Source organism: Nicotiana sylvestris, chromosome 9 (assembly GCF_000393655.2).
Source record: "Nicotiana sylvestris chromosome 9, ASM39365v2, whole genome shotgun sequence".
Lineage (NCBI taxonomy): Eukaryota > Viridiplantae > Streptophyta > Magnoliopsida > Solanales > Solanaceae > Nicotiana > Nicotiana sylvestris.
In genome coordinates, this window is record NC_091065.1 from 19,454,719 (window position 1) to 19,474,665 (window position 19,947).

Genomic DNA, 19,947 nt, shown 5'->3' on the forward strand with positions numbered 1-19,947 from the left:
TTTGCAATTTCTATAAGACAACGTCTACTTAAAACCTTTTAGGACATTAGTTTTGTTGTCAAATATTACATTTATGTATAGAAAAAATCAATTTGAGTTGACTAGAAAAATAGATTCTTCCGCTTCAATCTATGTAAATTTTCATTTAGCGTTGATGTTGGCAATGAACGCGTACAAATTTACTAGTAAATAAGTAGGTCTAGTGTATAGCGTAGTATAAGAAGAATTAACCTAAATAGCTGCACATCCAACCAATTAAACTAAAAATAATCGACGGATGTATAATATATATATATATAATTTATAGGTAATCATGTATAATCAGAGTATAATCTATAGGTATAAATGATAATATCAGATGACCCTAACATGGTTACATTATGGAACAGGATCAACCAATATTGAAGTAATGATGTTTTTGAGCTTGGTAGTGGAATGTGTAAATGCCTCTCCATCTTTGTAAAGGAGTTCTATCACGCGTGCAAGATTAAGAACTCGCATGAGAATAAGCATTGGTACTTCTCTTGGATACAGACATTGTCTGTTTACCTCTTTCCATGCATTACTTACTAATTTTTGAAGCTCCAAAAGCACCTCTTCTTTTGATGTTCCATGCTGCTTCATGTAGCACTCCACTGCTGAAGGTTCATGTCCTCTTTCCTGTTCAAACTACAAAAATGTATTCACTTAGAAAAGCAGCTGTAAAAAGTTATTGGAAACTAGTTTAACTAGCATAACACATTCTTACTTCATGTCCAGCCATGTCATCCATCAGTCTGGCAATTACTGTTGAAGCTTGAACAATTAAAGATTCATGTGTTACCCAATCCATGACATTCTTGTTTATCAAATTATCACCTATGCCTACTAAAGAAGTTGTTGCAGCCATCATGTAACCACTAGAATCAAGTGCAACCTTCATGTACTCTTCAAAAGTTAGGATATAAGAAGCTGAATGAGACCACTTTGCCTCCTCAAAATATGCCCTAGTCAACTTTTTCATCTGGATTACAAGTCTAAAATATTTAGTCACTATGTCCTTAAAGAGTCACTCAGGAATAGCTCATCAACTATTTTATTTGGGGGGGGGGGGAGGGTTGAGGGGTTTGGGGGTACAAGGAATAGGAAGAAATTAGGGATTTTATACAAATCATAGGAAATTACATTCAGTTACTTTCTTTTGTCTTTATCTTTTTCATTTGTAAGGTTAATATTTTATTATTCTTAATCCAGCAGAAGTGAGATCATATATCTCTCCTCACTTAATTTGTACACTGGTGCTCTTAACCAAGAATTTTCTCTTTTTATGTTTCGTTAAGCAATTTTCAAATTCAGGAAATGAAGTATATTTAATCCAAAAAGAAACATTGAAATAGTTATATGAACGTAGTAATACAAATTGTAATTAAATAGATATGACCTCATTTTTAGCGTAGTCAACCCGGTAAGATTCTCCTCTCTTGGCCAATTCCTCCTCCATTTCAGCATAAACACCAAGAATGGCAAGATAACAGGATTTCATGTATGGCGGCAATTCATCGATGGCACTAACGTCCCATCTGCTTGTCAAGAATCTTATTGGTCAATTTGAGCAGTATAAAATTAACAGAAATAATATGACCTTATCCTTTTTTTTAACACATGAAAAATTTACTTTTATACGTAAGAAATTTATTTTTAACACATAAGAAAATTAAAAAGAATATTTTCTTAATTTAAACATTGTAAATGGCTGTGATGGTATTTCCTCGTTAGGCAATATGCCCCTCCTTTCTAAATGTAATTCTTTATCTACTCCTCCCTCCCTTCCAATACGTGACACTCATTATTTTAGTCAATCACATAAAGAATGTCAGTTTTTCTTATTTAGAAACAAAATCAAACAATCAGATGACCTAATATATGGGTAGTATTTGACATGATACAGAGTTTAAGAAAGAAATTAAAAAAAGACTTTAAAACTTGTTGTCCGTAAAATCATTAAGAATAAAGTAAATATTTTAAATATAAACAAAAAAACCCACCCAACGACCAGCCTCACCCACCCCAATCTCCACCCACCATTATGGCTATCCAACGGGACTGGTCGTCTCGTCCCGCCCCGTCCCGTCCCGCTTCAAGTTAAATGGGATGAGCCAATGTTAAGCGGGACACGGAATGGGACGGGACAACTATTTCGTCCCGTTTGTCCCGTCCTGTCCCGTCCCGCGTCTCGTCCCGCCAGCTTTTTTTTATTGTAAAAATTAGTCATTGGGCAATGGCTTAAATTGCAAAAATAGACGTTGCCAACGGTCCAAACAGCCCCTACCCCCCCCTCCCCGAAACACCCCTACCCCCTCAAACTTTTAATATAATCCCTAAGTTTATTAAATTACACTTTGGCCGTATTTTCTACTATAAATATCCCCCATTCTTCTTCATTTTTTCCCACAAAAAATCAATCTTCTCTCTCAAATCTCTTACATTCTAATATTCTATATTATTCTCTCAATTTTGTTACTATCAAGTATCAATTATCAACTACGAAGTATCAAGTGATAACTTTTAAGTTTCAACTTTCAAATATTTGGGCAAATTTTTTGGAGCAACTTTCAAGCTTCAAATTAATTCGTCAAGTATTTGGAGCAATATTTTGGGCAATTTCTTCAAGTTTCAATATTTAATCACGGTGCACTCGTTCCATCTCCTAATTTTAATATATAATTTTTGCGTATCATTTTAGTGCTTAGTTTTTGTGTTTACTTTACGTGTTATATTTTCGTATTTCATTTGTGTGTTTAATATTTGTGTTAGCTTTTTTAATTTAATTTCGTATTTAAATTATGGCACCTAAAAATATATTTGGTATTTAAAAAAGAAGCAGTAAAAAAAAATAGTAAAGGTGAAAGTAGTAGTAATCCTAATCCTAACCCTTCTCCTAGACCTAGAATTAGAAAGCATTGATGAAATGACTCATGCTGATGAAACTTCATTTTCCAACCCCTCACATTTTATTATGTTCATGTCGGAGAACAATTAGATCATGAAACATTACAAAGACAATTTGACAATGATATTTTTTTTGAGGATGAAGAAAATGAGGAAGAAGAATTAGATGAAACACCCACTAGTCCCGCAACACAAGCTCCAACTCAGAGTCAATCTCAGTCTGGAGCGTACCCCCTGTACCTCCTGTAAGGGGTAAGCCTAAGGCTGAACGTCCCAAAACATCACTTGTATGTAAATTTTTTAAACATGATAAAATCAATCATTGTGCTATATGTAAAAAAATATAAGCAAGTATTTGCACACACAACAAGTGATGGGACGGGAGGTTTGAGTAGACACTTATTAAGGGATCACAAATCTTTATGGATACAAGCTAACATAGAAGCCGGAAAAATTATAGATCCTACCATCACTACTGACACTCCTAGTGGATCTGGTTCTAATCAAATTCAACAACAACTTGACCCTGCTTATGGTCATGTTTTACGCAAATATAACAAAGATAGAGATCGTAAGAACTTAGTAAAAATGGTGGTTGTTTGTGCCTTACCTTTTACTTTCCCTTCTCACCCTGCTTTTGTGCATTATGTACAAGAAACTTATAACCATGCTTTTCAAAGTTTTCCTAAGACCACGATTAGAAATGATGTTTTTAAATTTCAAACCGAATATCTTCAGTATATGCGTTGTGTATGTTTTCACTTAGATTGTAAAGTGTCTATCACATCCGATATAGGCCGAGTCCTAATGGTTGTGATTATTTAACTATTACATGTCATTGGGTTGATCATCATTGGAACTTGCAAAAATGTATTATTGGTTATAAATTTGTTGATTCAAAACACAATGGAGCATATATTGCAACTACTGTTCTAAAAATACTTCATTTTTATGGACTCATTAATAAAGTTTTAACTATCACCTTAGATAATGCTTCTGGTAACACAACCACAACAAATAGCTTAAAATCTAGACTTTGTCCAATTAATCCAATAATTTTTCATGTTAGATGTGCATGCCATATTTTTAACTTGGTTGTAAAAGATGGTCTTAATTTATTTTCTGATGCTTGTAGTAAAATACAACATGCTTGTGGCTATATTTTTCGTACTCATAAACAAAGTAGAATTCGTGAATTTGCTCAACAATGTGCTAGTGCTAACCTTCCATTTAGAAAAGTTCCAAAAGATATTTGTACTAGGTGGAATTCTACTTATGAAATGCTTAAACTTACTTATGATTATCGGGTGCCTATCCAAATTAATATGCATAATGCTCACCCAGTTGATCAAATTGTTGATTCTGATTGGGATGAGATCAGATAGCTTACTAAATTTTTAGACAATTTTTATTATGCTACAAAATAATTTTCCGGTATATATTATCCTACTGTTACACAAATATTATGGTATATTTGTGAAATTTTTGTTGTATTCGGTAAGTATATAACAAATCTAACTTATGCACCGGCTACTAAAGAAATGATTTTAAAATTTAAAAAGTATTTTTTCCCTATTCCCGAAGTTTATTTAATTTCTACTCTACTTAACCCATATTTAAATCTAAGAGGTGCAAAGAGACTTGTTCATAAAATTTATGAGAATTTAGAAGTTCAAGAAAATGAACAACCATCTCTCGAAAACTGCCAAGCTAGCATATATTCTTATGCTAGATCAATGTTTGATAAATATAAATCTATGGATACAACTGGTTGTGAAACTGCTCCTTCTACTTCTAAGTCTAGAGCAGAAGTTTTATGGGAAGATATGGATGATATAACATGTTTTGATTCCACTATTGATGATGAACTTGATTCTTATCTTAATCAAGAATTGACAAATATTAAAGACGAAGAAGGCAAGGAACAACTTTTGTCATGGTAGATGGAGCATGGCAAGGCTTTTCCAACACTTTCAATTATGGCCCGAGATATCCTGGCTATTCAAGCATCATCAGTAGCATCGGAGAGTGCTTTTAGCGCGGCAAGATTTCAAATTGGAGATCATAGACATTCATTAGCGGAGGACAGTCTAGAGATTTCCGTATTATTCAGAGATTGAATTAATTCAGAAAGAAGAAATCTTGGTTTTTAAAAATTAACCATTAGGGAAGAAAAAAATACAATGAGATACTGACCACTAGGAGCGATGACGGCATGGAGCTCATGGAACATCAATCAACATTGCCAATTCTAGCAGAATGTCCGAGAGATATTATTGATAAGTTACAAAGAAGCTATATAGGAGCTTACAAATATTAGTATGATAATTTATAATTGGCTACTAAGAGGCCTAGTTCAAACAGAACCCTTCCTAGAAGGTGGCTGCATAGATTAGGTGCTCTTTAAATGAATTATTTGTATTTGAAATTTGAAAGTTCTATTAATAAAATAAAAGACTCTAAGCGTTGAATTTTATTTATGAATTGTCTTAGTTACTTAATAGTTAATACTTTGAAATTATATTAAATAACTTATAACTCTATTATAAATTTATAATTACTAGAATATTTTATTACAAGTCTTTTGTTTTAATATTTTATAATTCTTTACTTAGTTTTCTAATTTTCATTTTAACATAGTACATTTAAGTTTATTAAATAAGTCAAAAATCTAGCCGTTGCAAACTTTAAAAACATAGTAATTTTAAAAAAACCAGACGTTTTTTTTTTAAAAAAAAATACACTTAAGGCCCACGAACTCGTCCTGTCCCGTCCCGTTCCGTCCCGTCTTATCCCGTCCAATCCCGTTTGTTAGCGGGACGGGATAGGACGAACGTTTCGTCCCGTTTGTTCCGTCCCACTACCATCCCGTTTAAATATCGTCCCGTCCCGTCCCGTTGGACAGCCATACCCACCATAATGGATTTGAAAAATATGAAAATATGTAAAATGATAAATCGGCAACACTTAGATTTGATACCCTTTTCGGATTTCCTCTCTTCCACTCCTTCAACGAATCAATCTTGCTATACGTCACCAAAAAGTAAAGTTTTTGGTTATCAAGCACTATGTTGAAGGCTACCTGAACGTACAGTGCATCTCGATGTATACTCACAGTTTATTCTAGGTATATACTTAGTTTGCGTATACAGTATACACTGATTATACCTTTCATAAGTGTATACGACATATACTGTTCGTATACTCAAGTGTGTTTAATATATACATTGAATATTCGATTAGTATACACTAGTATAACTAGGCTACATTTACCTCCGATCGTGAGCGAGCAGTGGCGGACCCAGGATTTTTTGCAAGCGGGTTCAATCTTAGAAATATAAACTTTAGTCGTAAAATAGTAGTTGTCAAGTGGGTTCAAATAAATATTTATATAAAATTTACACAGCTTTTAATCATAATTTATACATATACACAGTATTATTTTTGGGTGAAGCGGGTTCAGTTGAACCAGCTAACTACCACTTGGGTCCGCCAGAGCGAGCATTGGCCAGAAATGAACCAACGATAAAAAACGACAGAAAATGAAAATGGCGGGACAACCCCATGTCCATGGCATCACAGTCGATGTCTTCCATCGAAAATCACTGCCATGAAGATTTCTACTAGGTTGGGAAGCTTTTTTCGTTGTAATTTCATTTTGAAAGTTTCAAAAGGGCGTAAAGCACACAATATAGAAACCAAATCGTATATGTTTTTAGAACAAAAGAAAGAGATGGAGAGGAGTACTATATTGAAAGTAGAAAAAAGTAGGGACAAATTGTGAAGAATTTAGCAAACCTCTCAAGTGCCTCTGTAAAACACATATGTTCATCGTAAGATCCATACGCATCGTAGATGTCATCGATAATGGTAGCCAAGGCGATTACTTTAGCGAGCATTCTTCTTGCAATAGCAAATTTTGGCTCGAAATACACTCCCAATGCCCAAGAATAGCTCTCTACTAATCGATCTCATGCAAAAGGACATTTGGTTACAATATCCAAATCTTTCCACCACCTAAATCCAAAGTAAATTCTGATAAATAAATAAAAAGCAATATACTATTGCGAGGTAAAAATATTTTATATTTTCAATTTAAATATAGTGATTGTGTCCTGATCAAATAGCGAGTGTATTATATTGTCCAACATTTTTTCATAAAAAAATAATAATTATGTACCTTGTAATAGAACTTAGCTCCTTCCTATGCACCTTTTGCAACAAGTTAAAATCCAACTTTGCAAATTCCAATAATAGTTCATTCTTTGTGTCATAACTTTGGTACGTAGCTAGGAATTTCCTTGCTTCTACCCTAGGAAAGCTCATATGGATTGGCTGATTTAGGGCATGCATTACTTGTACCCTAAAGGAATCACTCAAGATAGGAATCATTGGTTTTAGATGATTTGATATGAAGACTAAGGCTTCCTCGAGAATATCCTCTCCATGGACTCGCATATGTGCAGCTTCATACAAACTTACCATTGCTGGCACGTTACTCGTCAATGCCTTGTCAAAATTTCTTTCTTTGTCCTTGAACTTTTTGAACACATCTGTTTACACCATATTAACCATTCAAAAATCTATTAACCGATATGAAATGAAACTCCTACAGTCTTAGATATGATGTATAATAAAATAAATTAGGAAAAAAAATGAATTAATAGTGTCACATAATTTATAAATGTACTCGCAAGATTAAATCTGAAAGAACTAAACGATAGAATAAAAATACTTTGCCCTTCCTGTTCAGGGGTGGAGCCACAATGTTGTTTGCGGGTTTGGTTGAACCCAATAATTTTTGTTCAAACCCTTTATTTGTACTAAAAAATATAATGAATATATACAAATTATTAATTACAATCCAGTAATTTAAAAAGATTCCATAAAGTTCAAATCCTAGCTCCACCTCTGTTCCTGTCATACTTATTACTATAAATTAGACCTATGGCAACGATCATAAAACCTCTGCCATATTACAGAAAATCCGTCGCAACAGCTTTATTGCAATCGTTTCGCGCCCGTCTCATTCTTCATCGTTGCAATAAGGCTAATGTAGCGGTTTTAACGCAACAATTCTATAACCGTTGCAATAGGGTATTAGTTATTGCAATGCTTGTGTGAGGATATTATAGCGAGGCTAGTGCAACTGTTTATATAAGCTGTTGCAACAATTTTCAGATTTAAATCGCAATAATTATTTACGTATATAACAATGTACATAAAAACAAAATGTATATTTTCTCCCTCCCAATTTATATAATGTTGTTTGACTAAGCATAAAATTTAAGAATAAAAGAAACGCTTTTGAAAACTTATGGTCTAAAACAAACCATAAATATTGGTGTGACTACACATTATCTCAGTAAGAATATAATGAGAAGTTTAAAGTTAAATTATTCTAAATTTATAAATAAATCATTCTGTTTTGGACAGACTAAAAAGAAAAAAAATCATATACATTAAAATAGAGAGAGTAATATGGGGCATTTGCATCTATACCCACTACTTGTGCCCGCTTTGCAAAAAATATTGCAAGCGTACCCGCTTTTTCGCATAACTTCAGCATAAGGGGCTGAAGTAGCAAAGACAGTCGCGCAAAACTTCAACATTCTAGTAGCCGGGCCTGAAGTTCAACTCTAGAGCTGAAGTTTTTGTTTTGTAACTGTCAAACTTCAGCTTTAGAGCTAAAGTTTTTGTTTGTAACTGGCGAAGTTTTTGTTTGTAAGCTTCAGCTCTAGAGAAGAAGTTTTTATTTTTTTTAACTATCGAACTTCAGCTCTAGAGCTGAAGTTTTTGTTTGTAAGCTTCCGCTCTAGAGCTGAAGTTTTTGTTTGTTTAACTGGCGAAGAGCTAAAGTTCCAAGACTGCAACTGCATAGCTGTAACTCAACAGTGTTATCCATGAGTGCGTGGAAGATAAGAAATGACTGGACAAGAAAATATACAACACTATTAGTATGGGAAAACGAATGGTATCCAAAATCTGCTGGGGGTTTCAATTTATTGTTATGATTGGATGGGCATCGACTTCTTTTTCATTCGTCAATGTTGCTTTTTGTTAATAAACTGGTCCAGACCAACCAAGGCAACAATGTTACCACAAGGTACATCCTCAACAGTTTTCTGCTTCTTACTCATCCAGATAAGAGTTCACACTGACGAAGAAAACAAGTTACACTAGAAAAGTAACACGAGAAGCCTAGATTTCTGGCAGTTTTGTACAGAGATGTATTAGTGGTTTTAACTATAGTCAAACTTATACATAGCCGTAACAGATTTTTTGGAGAAAAGGGAGAAGGAGAAGTTTGAGAAAGAAGAGGCGGATATAACTTTAAGGAGGAGAAGGAGAAGGAGGAGGAGACCAAATAGGACAATTTTTGAAATTGTTTAAAAATTGGGTACAAGTTAAAAAATTTTAAAAAAATGGGTATAGGTTAAATGGGGGCGACCAAATAGGACGCCCCCGTGCAATTTTTACGAGTACTATTTCTAATTAACAATTCACAAGGAAACATAATTTCCCGACATACTTCTTAATCTAAACCACATTCCCTCATTTCTCTTAAGAAAACCAATTTTGGACCAAATTGAACCTTAAATACTACTCCTCTGTCTCATATTAATAGTCATGGTTATTAAAAATAGTTGTCTCAAATTATTTGTTATTTTAGAAGTTCAAGATAGAATTGATTTTTTTTCTTTTTTACCCTTAGTAATAATTATTCTTGAAGATGAAGATAATACATAAATAGAATAAATATTCAATAAATAGAAATTTTATCTTAAGACATAAATAAGGAAATAATAGTTTTTTTTTCTAATTAATATTTCTTAAGGGACGTGAAAAAGAAAGACACGAAAGGAGGGAGTATATGATATATTCGGACACATATAGGCGGGCTACAATTAATATTTTTAATGATGTCGGATACTTTCCTCCCCTTGCACGCTCATGGTTGAACATCTAGACCGTAGAGTAATATAGTATGGGTGATCAAATATTGTATAGCCGCCCTATGCCAAAGATATATTAATTTAGCTCCGAAACCATGTGAAGAATAATGGACACTAAGCCACACATTAAAGACTATAGTTCAACATATGAAGATTATATAGTCAAAGATCATGTACATAAATAGTTCATTATTGGTATGATTACTCTTGGAAACTTTGGAGCAAAGTCATTTTTTTTTCTATTGTAATAAGAAAGTCATACAACTATTTATATTGCACACTAATAATTACTCAATCGAACTTTTTAATATTTCTGATGGAAAAAACTGACATGACAGTCCACATGGACTTTTTATATTTTTGTCCACATAAATAATTATCACCCAAACAAAAAATAAATCTAACCTGATCCATTAAAAGTAAACCCACCAGAAATAGACCTTACTCCTAAACGTATTTCTCTTCCAAAACCCTTGTACCCATTACTTTTTTATAAAACTATCATCTTCTTCTCTCAAGCAGATGAACTTTTCAAGGTTTCTCTAATCAAATATTGAACCTTTCAGCATTAAAAAATAGTTACTTAATAAGAGAAGTTATTTAGTTACCTGGTATATCATAGTCCAATTAATACCATTTATAAAGTAAGAGTATTCGTGACTCATTTGATTCCCTCAATATGGTTTTGGTTCAAATATTGTATCTCTTATTCTCTTTTTTTTTTTCTCCTTAAAATACTAATGGGTATGAGGGAGAGCAACATGATGTTTCTACATAAAAGGAGTAAGACAATATTTCTTTTAAAAATAGGATGGGACTGCAATAAATAAAGTATAATGTAAGATTAAGCAAATGAAAAAAAAATAAGGAAAAACAGTAACTGATTTTATTAGTACGATGTGTTACAAAGTCCGATGATTCAAGCCTAGAAGAAAAGAGTGATATAAAATAATAATAGGTCCAAGAGTTTTTGAACGTATTTAGGAGTAAAAGTTTACTTCGGGTGGTATTACCTTTAATGTTCAAGTTGGATTAATTTTTGTTTGGATGATAATTATTTTACGTGAAAAAAATATAAAAAGTCCATGTAGATTGCCAAATCAGTTTTTTTCACCTAAAATATTAAGAAATTCGATTGAGTAATCATCAGAGTGCAATAATGATAGTTGAATGACTTTTCTTGTTGCAAATAAAAGAAAAGTGACTTTAATCCATAATTTTCGATAGTTCAGTGATCATTTAAGTAATGGACTCTATATACGAAGACTACAATTCATTACTTATAATTCAATAATATTAATTTAAATAATTCTGAATGATGAAGTTGAGAACATGGTTATAGTATGTTTGGCCAAGAGTTTTTGGGCCAAAAGTATTTTTTTATAGTTAAAAATGCTTTTACCGAAAATTGAAGTGTTTGACCAAGCTTTTGAAAGAAAAAAGTGCTTTTGAAGAGAAGCAGAATCAGTTTTGGAGAAGCAGAAAAAAGTAGTTTCTCTTCGATAGCACTTTTTAAAAAGTACGTTTGAGAAAAATATACTTAGAATCAATTTTTAAAAGATTGGTCAAATACTAATTGCTGCTCAAAAGTGCTTTTCGAATTAATTAGCCAAACATAAACTGCTTCTTACAGAAAAATACTTTTGAAAAACGCACTTTTAAAAAAAATAAAACACTAAACTGATTGTTGTAACTTGGCGAAAAAGGCTATTAGTCACTTACCACAAGATACAAAATGGCCTTGTTGTCTTAGTAAACGAAAAACAAGGGCAACAAGATAAAGGTCATCCCCATATTTGTTGTTGCATTCACGGTAGGCTTCGTACATCCTTTGTAGTGATGCCTCAATTTCCTCTTCAAAATGGTACGATACTCCTAAGCGTTGGATTTTATCAATCAACTCGACCTTTTCTGAAGACGTGTCATGGACTGCCATTAGCATCTTCCTCACTTCTTCTTTCAAGTCTTGAACTTGTTTCCATTCCGGAGGATTAATAATCTGGAAGGAAACATGTTGAAGAGGGTGGATTCATCAGTAACAGAGGAAGAAATAATAGAAGAAGAATTTAGTCATGGCGCAAATGGTAAATAACACAAAAAGCCGCTCATCTAACAAAACTAAAAATAGCATGCAGATATATAATATATGTATACTTCATTTCTAATGTGTATAATAATGTATAATCAATGTTTAATATATGTATAATGATTAGAAAAAGTAAACAGTGTTGCCAACTGAATATTTGTGCAAAGTTCTACTAAATATTATTCTGACGACCAAGCTTCCCCTTACATGCCTCTAATCCATTTTTTGTAATATTTTCACATCTAGTTTTACTTACGTGAGTGGTGCATAAATGTTTTAACTACCTAAGTTGATTTACAACAATAAGTAATTGACCGTCTGTAGCAATTTTATATGACAATCTATAAAATATATTACAGCAAATTACCATGGAATCAGAAACACAATCAAGGAAATAGTCTCCCCAAATGCTTCGATGGTAATTTGCAGAAGGACGAGAGACTTCATGAACTCCAACCGGCATGCCTTTGCTGAAATCCATCGTCTTTTTGGATGAAAGGATACAAGGACAAATATCTACTCAAAACTGATAAAACACTTCTACATTTGCTTCTGATTATGTAGTTATTTATAGTGGAGGATTTGCTTTCTTGCATGGGGCCAATTCAATTAAATTCTCCCACATTTTTCAGCTTCTTAATTGATATTATAAGGGTTTTGACAATATCAATGAATTTTAATGGATTGTAGCATATTAGTTACTCCATCCGTTTCAAATTATCTGTCGTGTTTCTATTTTACATGCCCCTTAAGAAAATATTAAATAGGAGTAGTTTTTGACTGTTTTACCCTTATTTATATTTTAAGATATAATCTCTCTTTATTTAATATTTATTCAAAACTGATGTATTTGTATTTCTAACGACCCGGCATGTCATTTTGAGAGAAATAGCCCCGATCCCCTATTTACTCTTCTCCCCGTATCTTTTTTCTGCTTATGTGACTTGCCGTGAGGTTTTGGTTGGGGGTTCGGAGTGATTTGGGACACTTACTCTCTAAAACAGAACCTTAAGTTCTAGGATTTTGACTGTAATCGGAACTATGTGAAGACGACTCCAGAATGGAGTTTCGTCGATTCCATTAGCTCTGTTGGGTGATTTTGGACTTAGAGGCGTGTCGAGATTGTATTTTGGAGGTCTGTAGTTGAATTATGCTTGAAATGGCGAAAGTCGAATTTTTAGGGTGTTTGACCGGAAGTGTACTTTTTGATATCGGGGTCGGATTCTGATTCCGGAAATTGGAGTAGTTCCGTAATGTTGAATGTGACTTGTGTTCAAAATTTGAGGCCAATCGGACGTGGTTTGATAGGTTTCGGCATACGTTGTAGAAGTTTGAAGTTTCAAAGTTTATTGAGTTTGGATTGGAGGATGATTTGTATTTTGTTGTTGTTTGATGTGTTTTGAATTCTCGATTAAGTTCGTATGGTGTTTTAGGACTGGTAGGTATGTTTGGTTGAGGTCCCGGAGGCCTCGGGTTGATTTTGGGTGGTTAACAGATCATCTTGGACTTAGGAAAGATTGTAGATTTTCCGGTGTTCTCCAGTTATGGTTTCCTTCTTCGCGTTCGCGAGGGGAGTCCCACGTTCACGAAGAGGAATGGAGGAAGGTGAGATTTTGTGCTTCGCGTTCGCGATGGGGGTCCCGCATTCGCGAAGTGCTGAGGTAGTTGGTCTACGTGTTTGTGATAGAAGTCCCGCGTTCGCGTAGAGGAATTGGCCAACTGGGTCCCCGGTCCCTTTTGCCTACGCGTTCACGATGTTTATCCCGTGTTCGCGTAGAGTCAAGTTGAGTGACCTTCACATTCGTAAAGGAGGAATACCTGGGCTGTAATAAACATTTCAAAATGAGGGTTTGGCTATTTTTATCAAAACTTGAGATAGAGAGCTCGAATTTGGATGGGATTTTGAGTGATTTTCAGAGATATCGATTGGGTAATGATTCTACAATTTTTTTTGGTTATATCCCACTAATCTATCATTAATTCCATCCTTTAATTTCGGATTTGGGTTAAAAAATTTGAAAAAATGGGAGAAGTTCTTCAACTAAGTTTTTTAGTTTTGATTGGGATTTTGACATCGAATTTGGATAGTTTTGGTACGAGTGAATTCGTGAGTGAATGGATGTTTATATTTTATGACTTTTACCAGATTCTGAGACGTGAGCCCAGGTCGACTTTTTGGGGCTGTTTTCTAATTTCTTTCTTAAGCTTTGATTTCATTAATTAGATTATATTTTTATAGTAATATTTATGGTATGTAATTCCTTTTGGCTAGATTTGGGCCATTCGGAGTCGGATAATCGTGAAAAGTAATGTTACCGATTGATTAAGCTATGTTCGAGGTAAGTATCTTGCCTAACCTTGTGTGGGGGAACTCCCCTTAGGATTTGGTACTCTTGTGATATGTGAGCGTCGTGTACGTGAGGTGACTAGTGTGTACATGGGCTATTTGTTGTAAAATCTGATTTTTACTGAGTAATAAACTATTTCTTGTTAATTGAGTTATACCAGCATGTGTAGTTATCCTGTTTAGCCTAGAATATTATATCTACATGCCTTAAATGCTTATTTGAACTCTGTACATCATGCTTACACTACAAAAAAATAGTGTTTAGTGACGGAATTTAGCGACAAGAGATATTCCGTAGCTACATAATGACGGATTAGCGACAAATTTTGTAACTTGTCTCCAAATAAGCTACAAAAAGAATTGTATTAAAAATAGCGACGGAATAGAGACAAAAACCAATATTCGTTGCTAAAATTGGCGCTAAATATGAGCGCCTTTATTTTACCTACAAAATTAGCGATGAAAGTGCAGCGACAAAAAGTATTAAAATCTAGCAACGGATTTAACGTTAAAAAATCCGTCACTGCATTCATTTTAGTTATCAAGACATTCCAAAGTTGATTGCGATAAAAAATTTCGTCGCTAGTTTCCTTAAAATAAAGCTTCATTAGATGATAGTAGCAACAGAAATTTGGTCCGTCGCTATTTCCGTTGCTAATATCTAGTTCCATTAAAGTAAATTTTCATTAGTTATTATTAGCGACAAAATTTGATCCATCGCTATTGTCATCGCAAAAATTCCGTCTAAAAAATAAAACTAACTTGGTCAAAAGACAGATTATTCGAACAATTAGGGCAACAACTCACTTTCTCTCCTCTCTATCAGACTCCTTCACTCCTTCAACAATGTGATTTTTTTTTCTTTAAATACAAAAATCGGGCGTGAATCTAGGATTATTGTATGAAAATTAGATCAAAATTGCAAGATTTTTGCTGCATAACTCTGAAATTCGAAGTCGTATGTTGCTGCTCCGTAAGATTCTCAGGCCAAAGGGTAAGCTTCTTTGTGATTTCTCTTCCTTCTCATTCTACAGAAAGACATACAAAATCTGTTGGGTTCTTCTTGAGCATCCAGGTCTGCATCCGCTTTCCCCTTTTTATTTCTTCCTAATTTAAAAAAAAATGGTAAGTTTATACCCTTATTTTCCATTGATAGATACAATGTGAATAGGCCTCATACTTGTTGAATTAGATATGAGTACATGCAGCGATGGAAGTAAATCCAATGTACTATTCTCATCATTATTCGACCGAATTTTTACAACTTTATTAGAAGAAAATGATTCCAATGATTTTTCATTTTTCAGTTTGGCATTTAATAGTTGCTTTGAAATGTCCCTGGACTTCCCTGGTCCCTCTTAGAAATTTCCTTGTAAACTACTTGCGTATGAACCAATTTTCCTACTCCACCTATTTTTATTACACATTGGATTATCAAAAATTGGATTCCTCGTGTTTGATATTTCAACTAAACTAGATATGCATCTGAAAAAGACTTGAAGTTCGAGAGAAGGTTGTATACTATTAAACCTGTACCGACAGAGAAATTAGACTCTTAGATTTTACTTATTGTGTCAAAATATAGTCTTATACATTATTATCTGACCAGAAAACATGATTTTTTGTAGTGCTGATCTTCATTTGCATAAAGAGATTTTACTTAGGCTAACAGTTATATTCTGTTTTTATCTTTGATAACATGCTTTGTCAGCTTTCGCATATTTTACTGGCTTCTACTTGTTTTGTCCTTCAAATTTTCTGCCATCTAGTGCTTATAAGGAATCCTTCCATGCCTTTGATTTGCTTCCTTACTCCAATTATCAATCAATCCAATATGTTAATGCATTGTTCCACAAATTCCTCTTCACTGCTCGGCCCACACTGACTGTAGTGGTAGAGTTGCAAAATTAAAGGAAAAGTCCATCATGTAAAAAATGAAGAGTTTAAAATTAAAAATTAGTACTTTTCTGATTGTAATTTTTCTTACTAAATGTGAATGGAGAATATATATTCAGTACCAGGTAAGTAGAGAAGAGGGCTTTTTCTGACCCAAGAGTAAAACAGAAACCTCCAGCTTCTTCACTTGGCTCATTACAGTTGTCATCTTTGGTCCTTGTATTACTAGTGCTTCCACTTCAACCTTTTATTTTTTTAATATAGGGGCTGGAAGGCAGATCACTCTCACAAGAATATAGAAAGTCAACCCCCTTTATAGTAACTCTAGCATGAAGCCCACCTATAAGAAAATGAACTGAAAAGATTAGTTGAATCTGAAAATTTAAAGGGAATAAAAATCAGATAAATTTTGGATTGTGGAAACAAATACTGTCCTTTTAGTTTTGAATTGTGAAGATTTTTGTCCTACTTTTGCATTTGCTATACACTAATTTATTTTCCCTTTGTTTGAAAATTTTCTTTGCAGGTCGACAAGAATTTATGTGGTAAAAGTTCTCATAAAGATTCAGTTTTTATTAGTCTTCTTGCTTGATCCAAAAGGCATTTCAGGGTCTGGTGATTTCTCATGTCCTTGTTCTGTTGATTGTGCTTTTTCTATTGCATTGGTTTAATTTAATAATTATAAATTACATTTTGGGGCATTGTAATTAGTATCATTTTTGACTTATATAATCCTCAATATATATCATTTCATTTGTGTATTTGAGGTTCTTATTTTGTTCAAAGAAAGGAACTGAGCATTCCAAGATTTGTTTTCATTCCAAGATTGTGGTATTAGTATTCTCATCTTATTCTAATGTCAATTTGTTATTCTTTTTAGAAAGCATTCTGATGTCTTATTAAATAAAGAACTCTAAGATCTTGTTTATTTTAATATTAAATAGGAACATGGACAATCTAGAGCGTGATTGGATGTTCAAAAGGTTGGACGACCGAGGGGTTATTAATTCAAGTTTCATAACTGGTGTGAACAAATTTCCCCAGTTTGCTTGTTCTCAGCGCAATCGCATGAGTGATGACAATGTTAGATGTCCATGTAAAAAATGTCACAACATTAAATACTTGGATGCTGAAACTGTTAAATTACACATTTATCAATATGGATTTGTTGAGAACTATTTTCTTTGGAAGTATCAAGGAGAAAAAAATGTGACCGGTGAGATGTCTTCTAGTGGTGATTTGCATGGTGGCGCTCAACCTGAATCTGGATATGAGAATCCATATCGACAAATGGTCTTGGATGCAGCTGGACCTAATTTTGGCCATGGTTTGAGCTGGCAGTCGTATAATAATACTGAACCTGAGTTGTCTCATTCTTATGAACCTTCAATGCCGGCAGAGCCTAATCCTTCAATGGAGGAGGAGCCAAATCTTGAGTGCCAAAGGTTTTATGATTTGTTACAGGCCGCTGATGCAAAATTATACCCTGGTTCTTCCCTCTCTCAACTCACAGTGATTTCTAGGATGCTAAATATATACTTTATCACAAAGAGGTTATAACCAAATGATGCAATTGATGAAAGAGGCTTTACCAGAAGATAACACAATGCTTGATAACTATTACGAGACCAAGAAGCTAGTGCGTAGCTTGGGTTTGCTAGTTGAAAAGATTGATTGTTGTAATTCTGGATGTATGTTGTATTGGGGTGAAGATGAGGACCTCACATATTGCATGTTTTGTGGCCACCAGAGGTACAAACGTTGTGTCGGTTCTCGTAAGAGGAAATTAATCCCTTACAAAAAAATGTATTATTTTCCTTTGATTCCTAGATTGCGGAGATTATATGCATGTCATGCTACAACCGCTGATATGAAATGGCATCATGAGCACATACAAGAGGAGGGCGTAATGCGTCATCTATAAGACTCTAAGGCTTGGAAGCATTTCAATAAAACTCATCCCTTTTTTGCTGCTGAACCAAGAAATGTGAGGTTTGGATTATGTACTGATGGTTTTCAACCCTTTGGTCATTCAGGGAGGAAATACTCATCATGGCCAGTGATTGTCACTCCATACAATTTGCCTCCAGGGATGTGTATGAAAGAGGTGTACATGTTCTTAACTGTCATTGTTCCAGGGCCAAACAACCATAAACAAAAAATTGATATTTATCTACAACCTTTAATAAAGGAATTAACCTTGTTGTGGGAGACGGATATAGAAGCATTTGACATCTCAAAAAAATAAAATTTTCAATTAAGGACCGCTTTGATGTGGACAATCAATGACTTTCCAGCATATTCTATGTTATCTGGATGGAGTACTGCCGGTAACTTAGGATGTCCTTATTGTATGGAGGAAGCACAATCCTTCAGATTACGTCATGGTGGGAAAATTCTTGACCAAAATCATCCATTTAGGAGAGATCGTAAAAACTTTCATAAAGGTCAGACTGTCAGAAGGCTACCACCACCCCTTAGAACATGAGAGGAAATCTTGAAGCAAATTTGTGAGTTGGGACTGAGAAATGTAACTGATCTAGATGCAGAAGAAGTTAATGGGAGAATTTGTAGGTTTTATGGATGGAAAAAGAGAAGCATCTTTTGGTATTTGCCTTATTGGAGCTCTAACATGATCCACCATAATCTCGATGTCATGCATATTGAGAAGAACATCTTTGATAATGTATTTAACACAATTCTTAACGTTGATGGCAAAATAAAAGCCAATCCAAAGGCACATGAAGATATGGTAAACTATTGCGATCGACCGCAATTAGCAAAGAATCCTATTGATGGAAGCTATCCCAAAGCTGCATATACAATAGAGAAGATTCAAAAAATTTCCTTGTTCAATTGGTTGGAAAATGTGAAGTTTCCAGATGGGTATGTTTCGAATTTGAGTCGGTGCCTAGACACAGACATGTCTAAATTATTTGGTATGAAAAGTCATGATTACCATGTGTTCATGCAACGATTAATGCCTATTTCCTTTCGTGAGCTACTTTCTAGTAACGTGTGGCAAGCACTTACGGAATTGAGCTTATTTTTTAAGGATCTCACCTCGACTGTTCTTCGAGTGGTGGACATGGAGAGATTAGAGGCAGACATCCCACAGATCTTGTGTAAGTTGGAGCATATATTTCCTCCTGGATTCTTTAACTCAATGGACCATGTGCCTGTAAACCTGCCATATGAAGCAAGGATTGTTGGACCTGTACAATATAGATGGATGTATCCTTTTGAGAGGTTATGAACTTTTTATGCTCTTATTGTGACAAATATGATACACATGACTTTATGAATTTAATGGTCTATCCATTTACTTGTATAGGTACCTTCGAACTCTTAAAAAAATGATAGGGAATAAAGCTAGTGTCGAGGGTTCAATTTGCGAAGCATACTTGATGATGGAATCAACACAATTGTTTTCTCATTATTTTGAACTTCATGTCATGACACATAATCATAATGTGGCCCGTAATGATGATGGTGGTGTTATGGAAGATCTTGAAGGAAATTTATCAATATTCACCCATCCAGGCCGACTATGGGGAGAAGGAAAAAAGAGAAGTTTGTCCTCGAAGAAATCAAGGCAGCCCAAACTTATATTCTACTACATTGTGTAGAGGTTGAGCCATTTGTAAGGTATTATTTTTTAATAATAATAATTATATCCATATATTTTGAGTATGTATTTAACTTATTTTGTTGCAATGAAGTATGTACATATA

General features: G+C 34.0%; 2 protein-coding genes across 3 annotated transcripts; both read right to left on the reverse strand.

The window, feature by feature from the left end:
• Positions 1-311: 311 nt before the first annotated feature.
• Positions 312-7,206, reverse strand: LOC104237867 ((-)-germacrene D synthase-like). Of its 2 annotated transcripts, XM_070156558.1 has the most exons (5): positions 7,109-7,206; positions 6,727-6,945; positions 1,421-1,559; positions 749-1,003; positions 312-669 (listed from the first exon to the last, which is right to left on the reverse strand). In XM_070156558.1, exons 2-5 carry the CDS (start codon positions 6,825-6,827, stop codon positions 379-381), a joined length of 786 nt encoding a protein of 261 aa, XP_070012659.1. In that variant the 5' UTR covers positions 6,828-6,945; positions 7,109-7,206; the 3' UTR covers positions 312-378. The 2 variants fall into 2 exon arrangements, with proteins under 2 accessions (XP_070012659.1, XP_070012658.1); XM_070156557.1 differs by lacking the exon at positions 7,109-7,206 and having other exon boundaries at positions 6,727-6,999.
• Positions 7,207-9,767: 2,561 nt separating this feature from the next.
• Positions 9,768-12,514, reverse strand: LOC138868126 (sesquiterpene synthase 14-like). Its single transcript, XM_070156508.1, has 3 exons — positions 12,338-12,514; positions 11,607-11,883; positions 9,768-9,944 (listed from the first exon to the last, which is right to left on the reverse strand). Exons 1-3 carry the CDS (start codon positions 12,449-12,451, stop codon positions 9,925-9,927), a joined length of 411 nt encoding a protein of 136 aa, XP_070012609.1. The 5' UTR covers positions 12,452-12,514; the 3' UTR covers positions 9,768-9,924.
• Positions 12,515-19,947: the final 7,433 nt, after the last annotated feature.

Bases quoted from the DNA above. Each gene is read 5' to 3' on its own strand.
- LOC104237867 (XM_070156558.1), bottom strand. From the start codon at position 6,827: ATGCTCGCTAAAGTAATCGCCTTGGCTACCATTATCGATGACATCTAC. The intron at 1,560-6,726 runs GTTTGCTAAATT...CTTGACAAGCAG, and splicing joins TTTACAGAGGCACTTGAGAG to ATGGGACGTTAGTGCCATCG. The intron at 670-748 runs GTAAGAATGTGT...ACATTTTTGTAG, and splicing joins ATGACATGGCTGGACATGAA to TTTGAACAGGAAAGAGGACA.
- LOC138868126 (XM_070156508.1), bottom strand. From the start codon at position 12,451: ATGGATTTCAGCAAAGGCATGCCGGTTGGAGTTCATGAAGTCTCTCGT. The intron at 11,884-12,337 runs GTAATTTGCTGT...GTTTCCTTCCAG, and splicing joins ATTGTGTTTCTGATTCCATG to ATTATTAATCCTCCGGAATG. The intron at 9,945-11,606 runs GTAAGTGACTAA...TCTTTGGCATAG, and splicing joins AGGCCATTTTGTATCTTGTG to GGCGGCTATACAATATTTGA.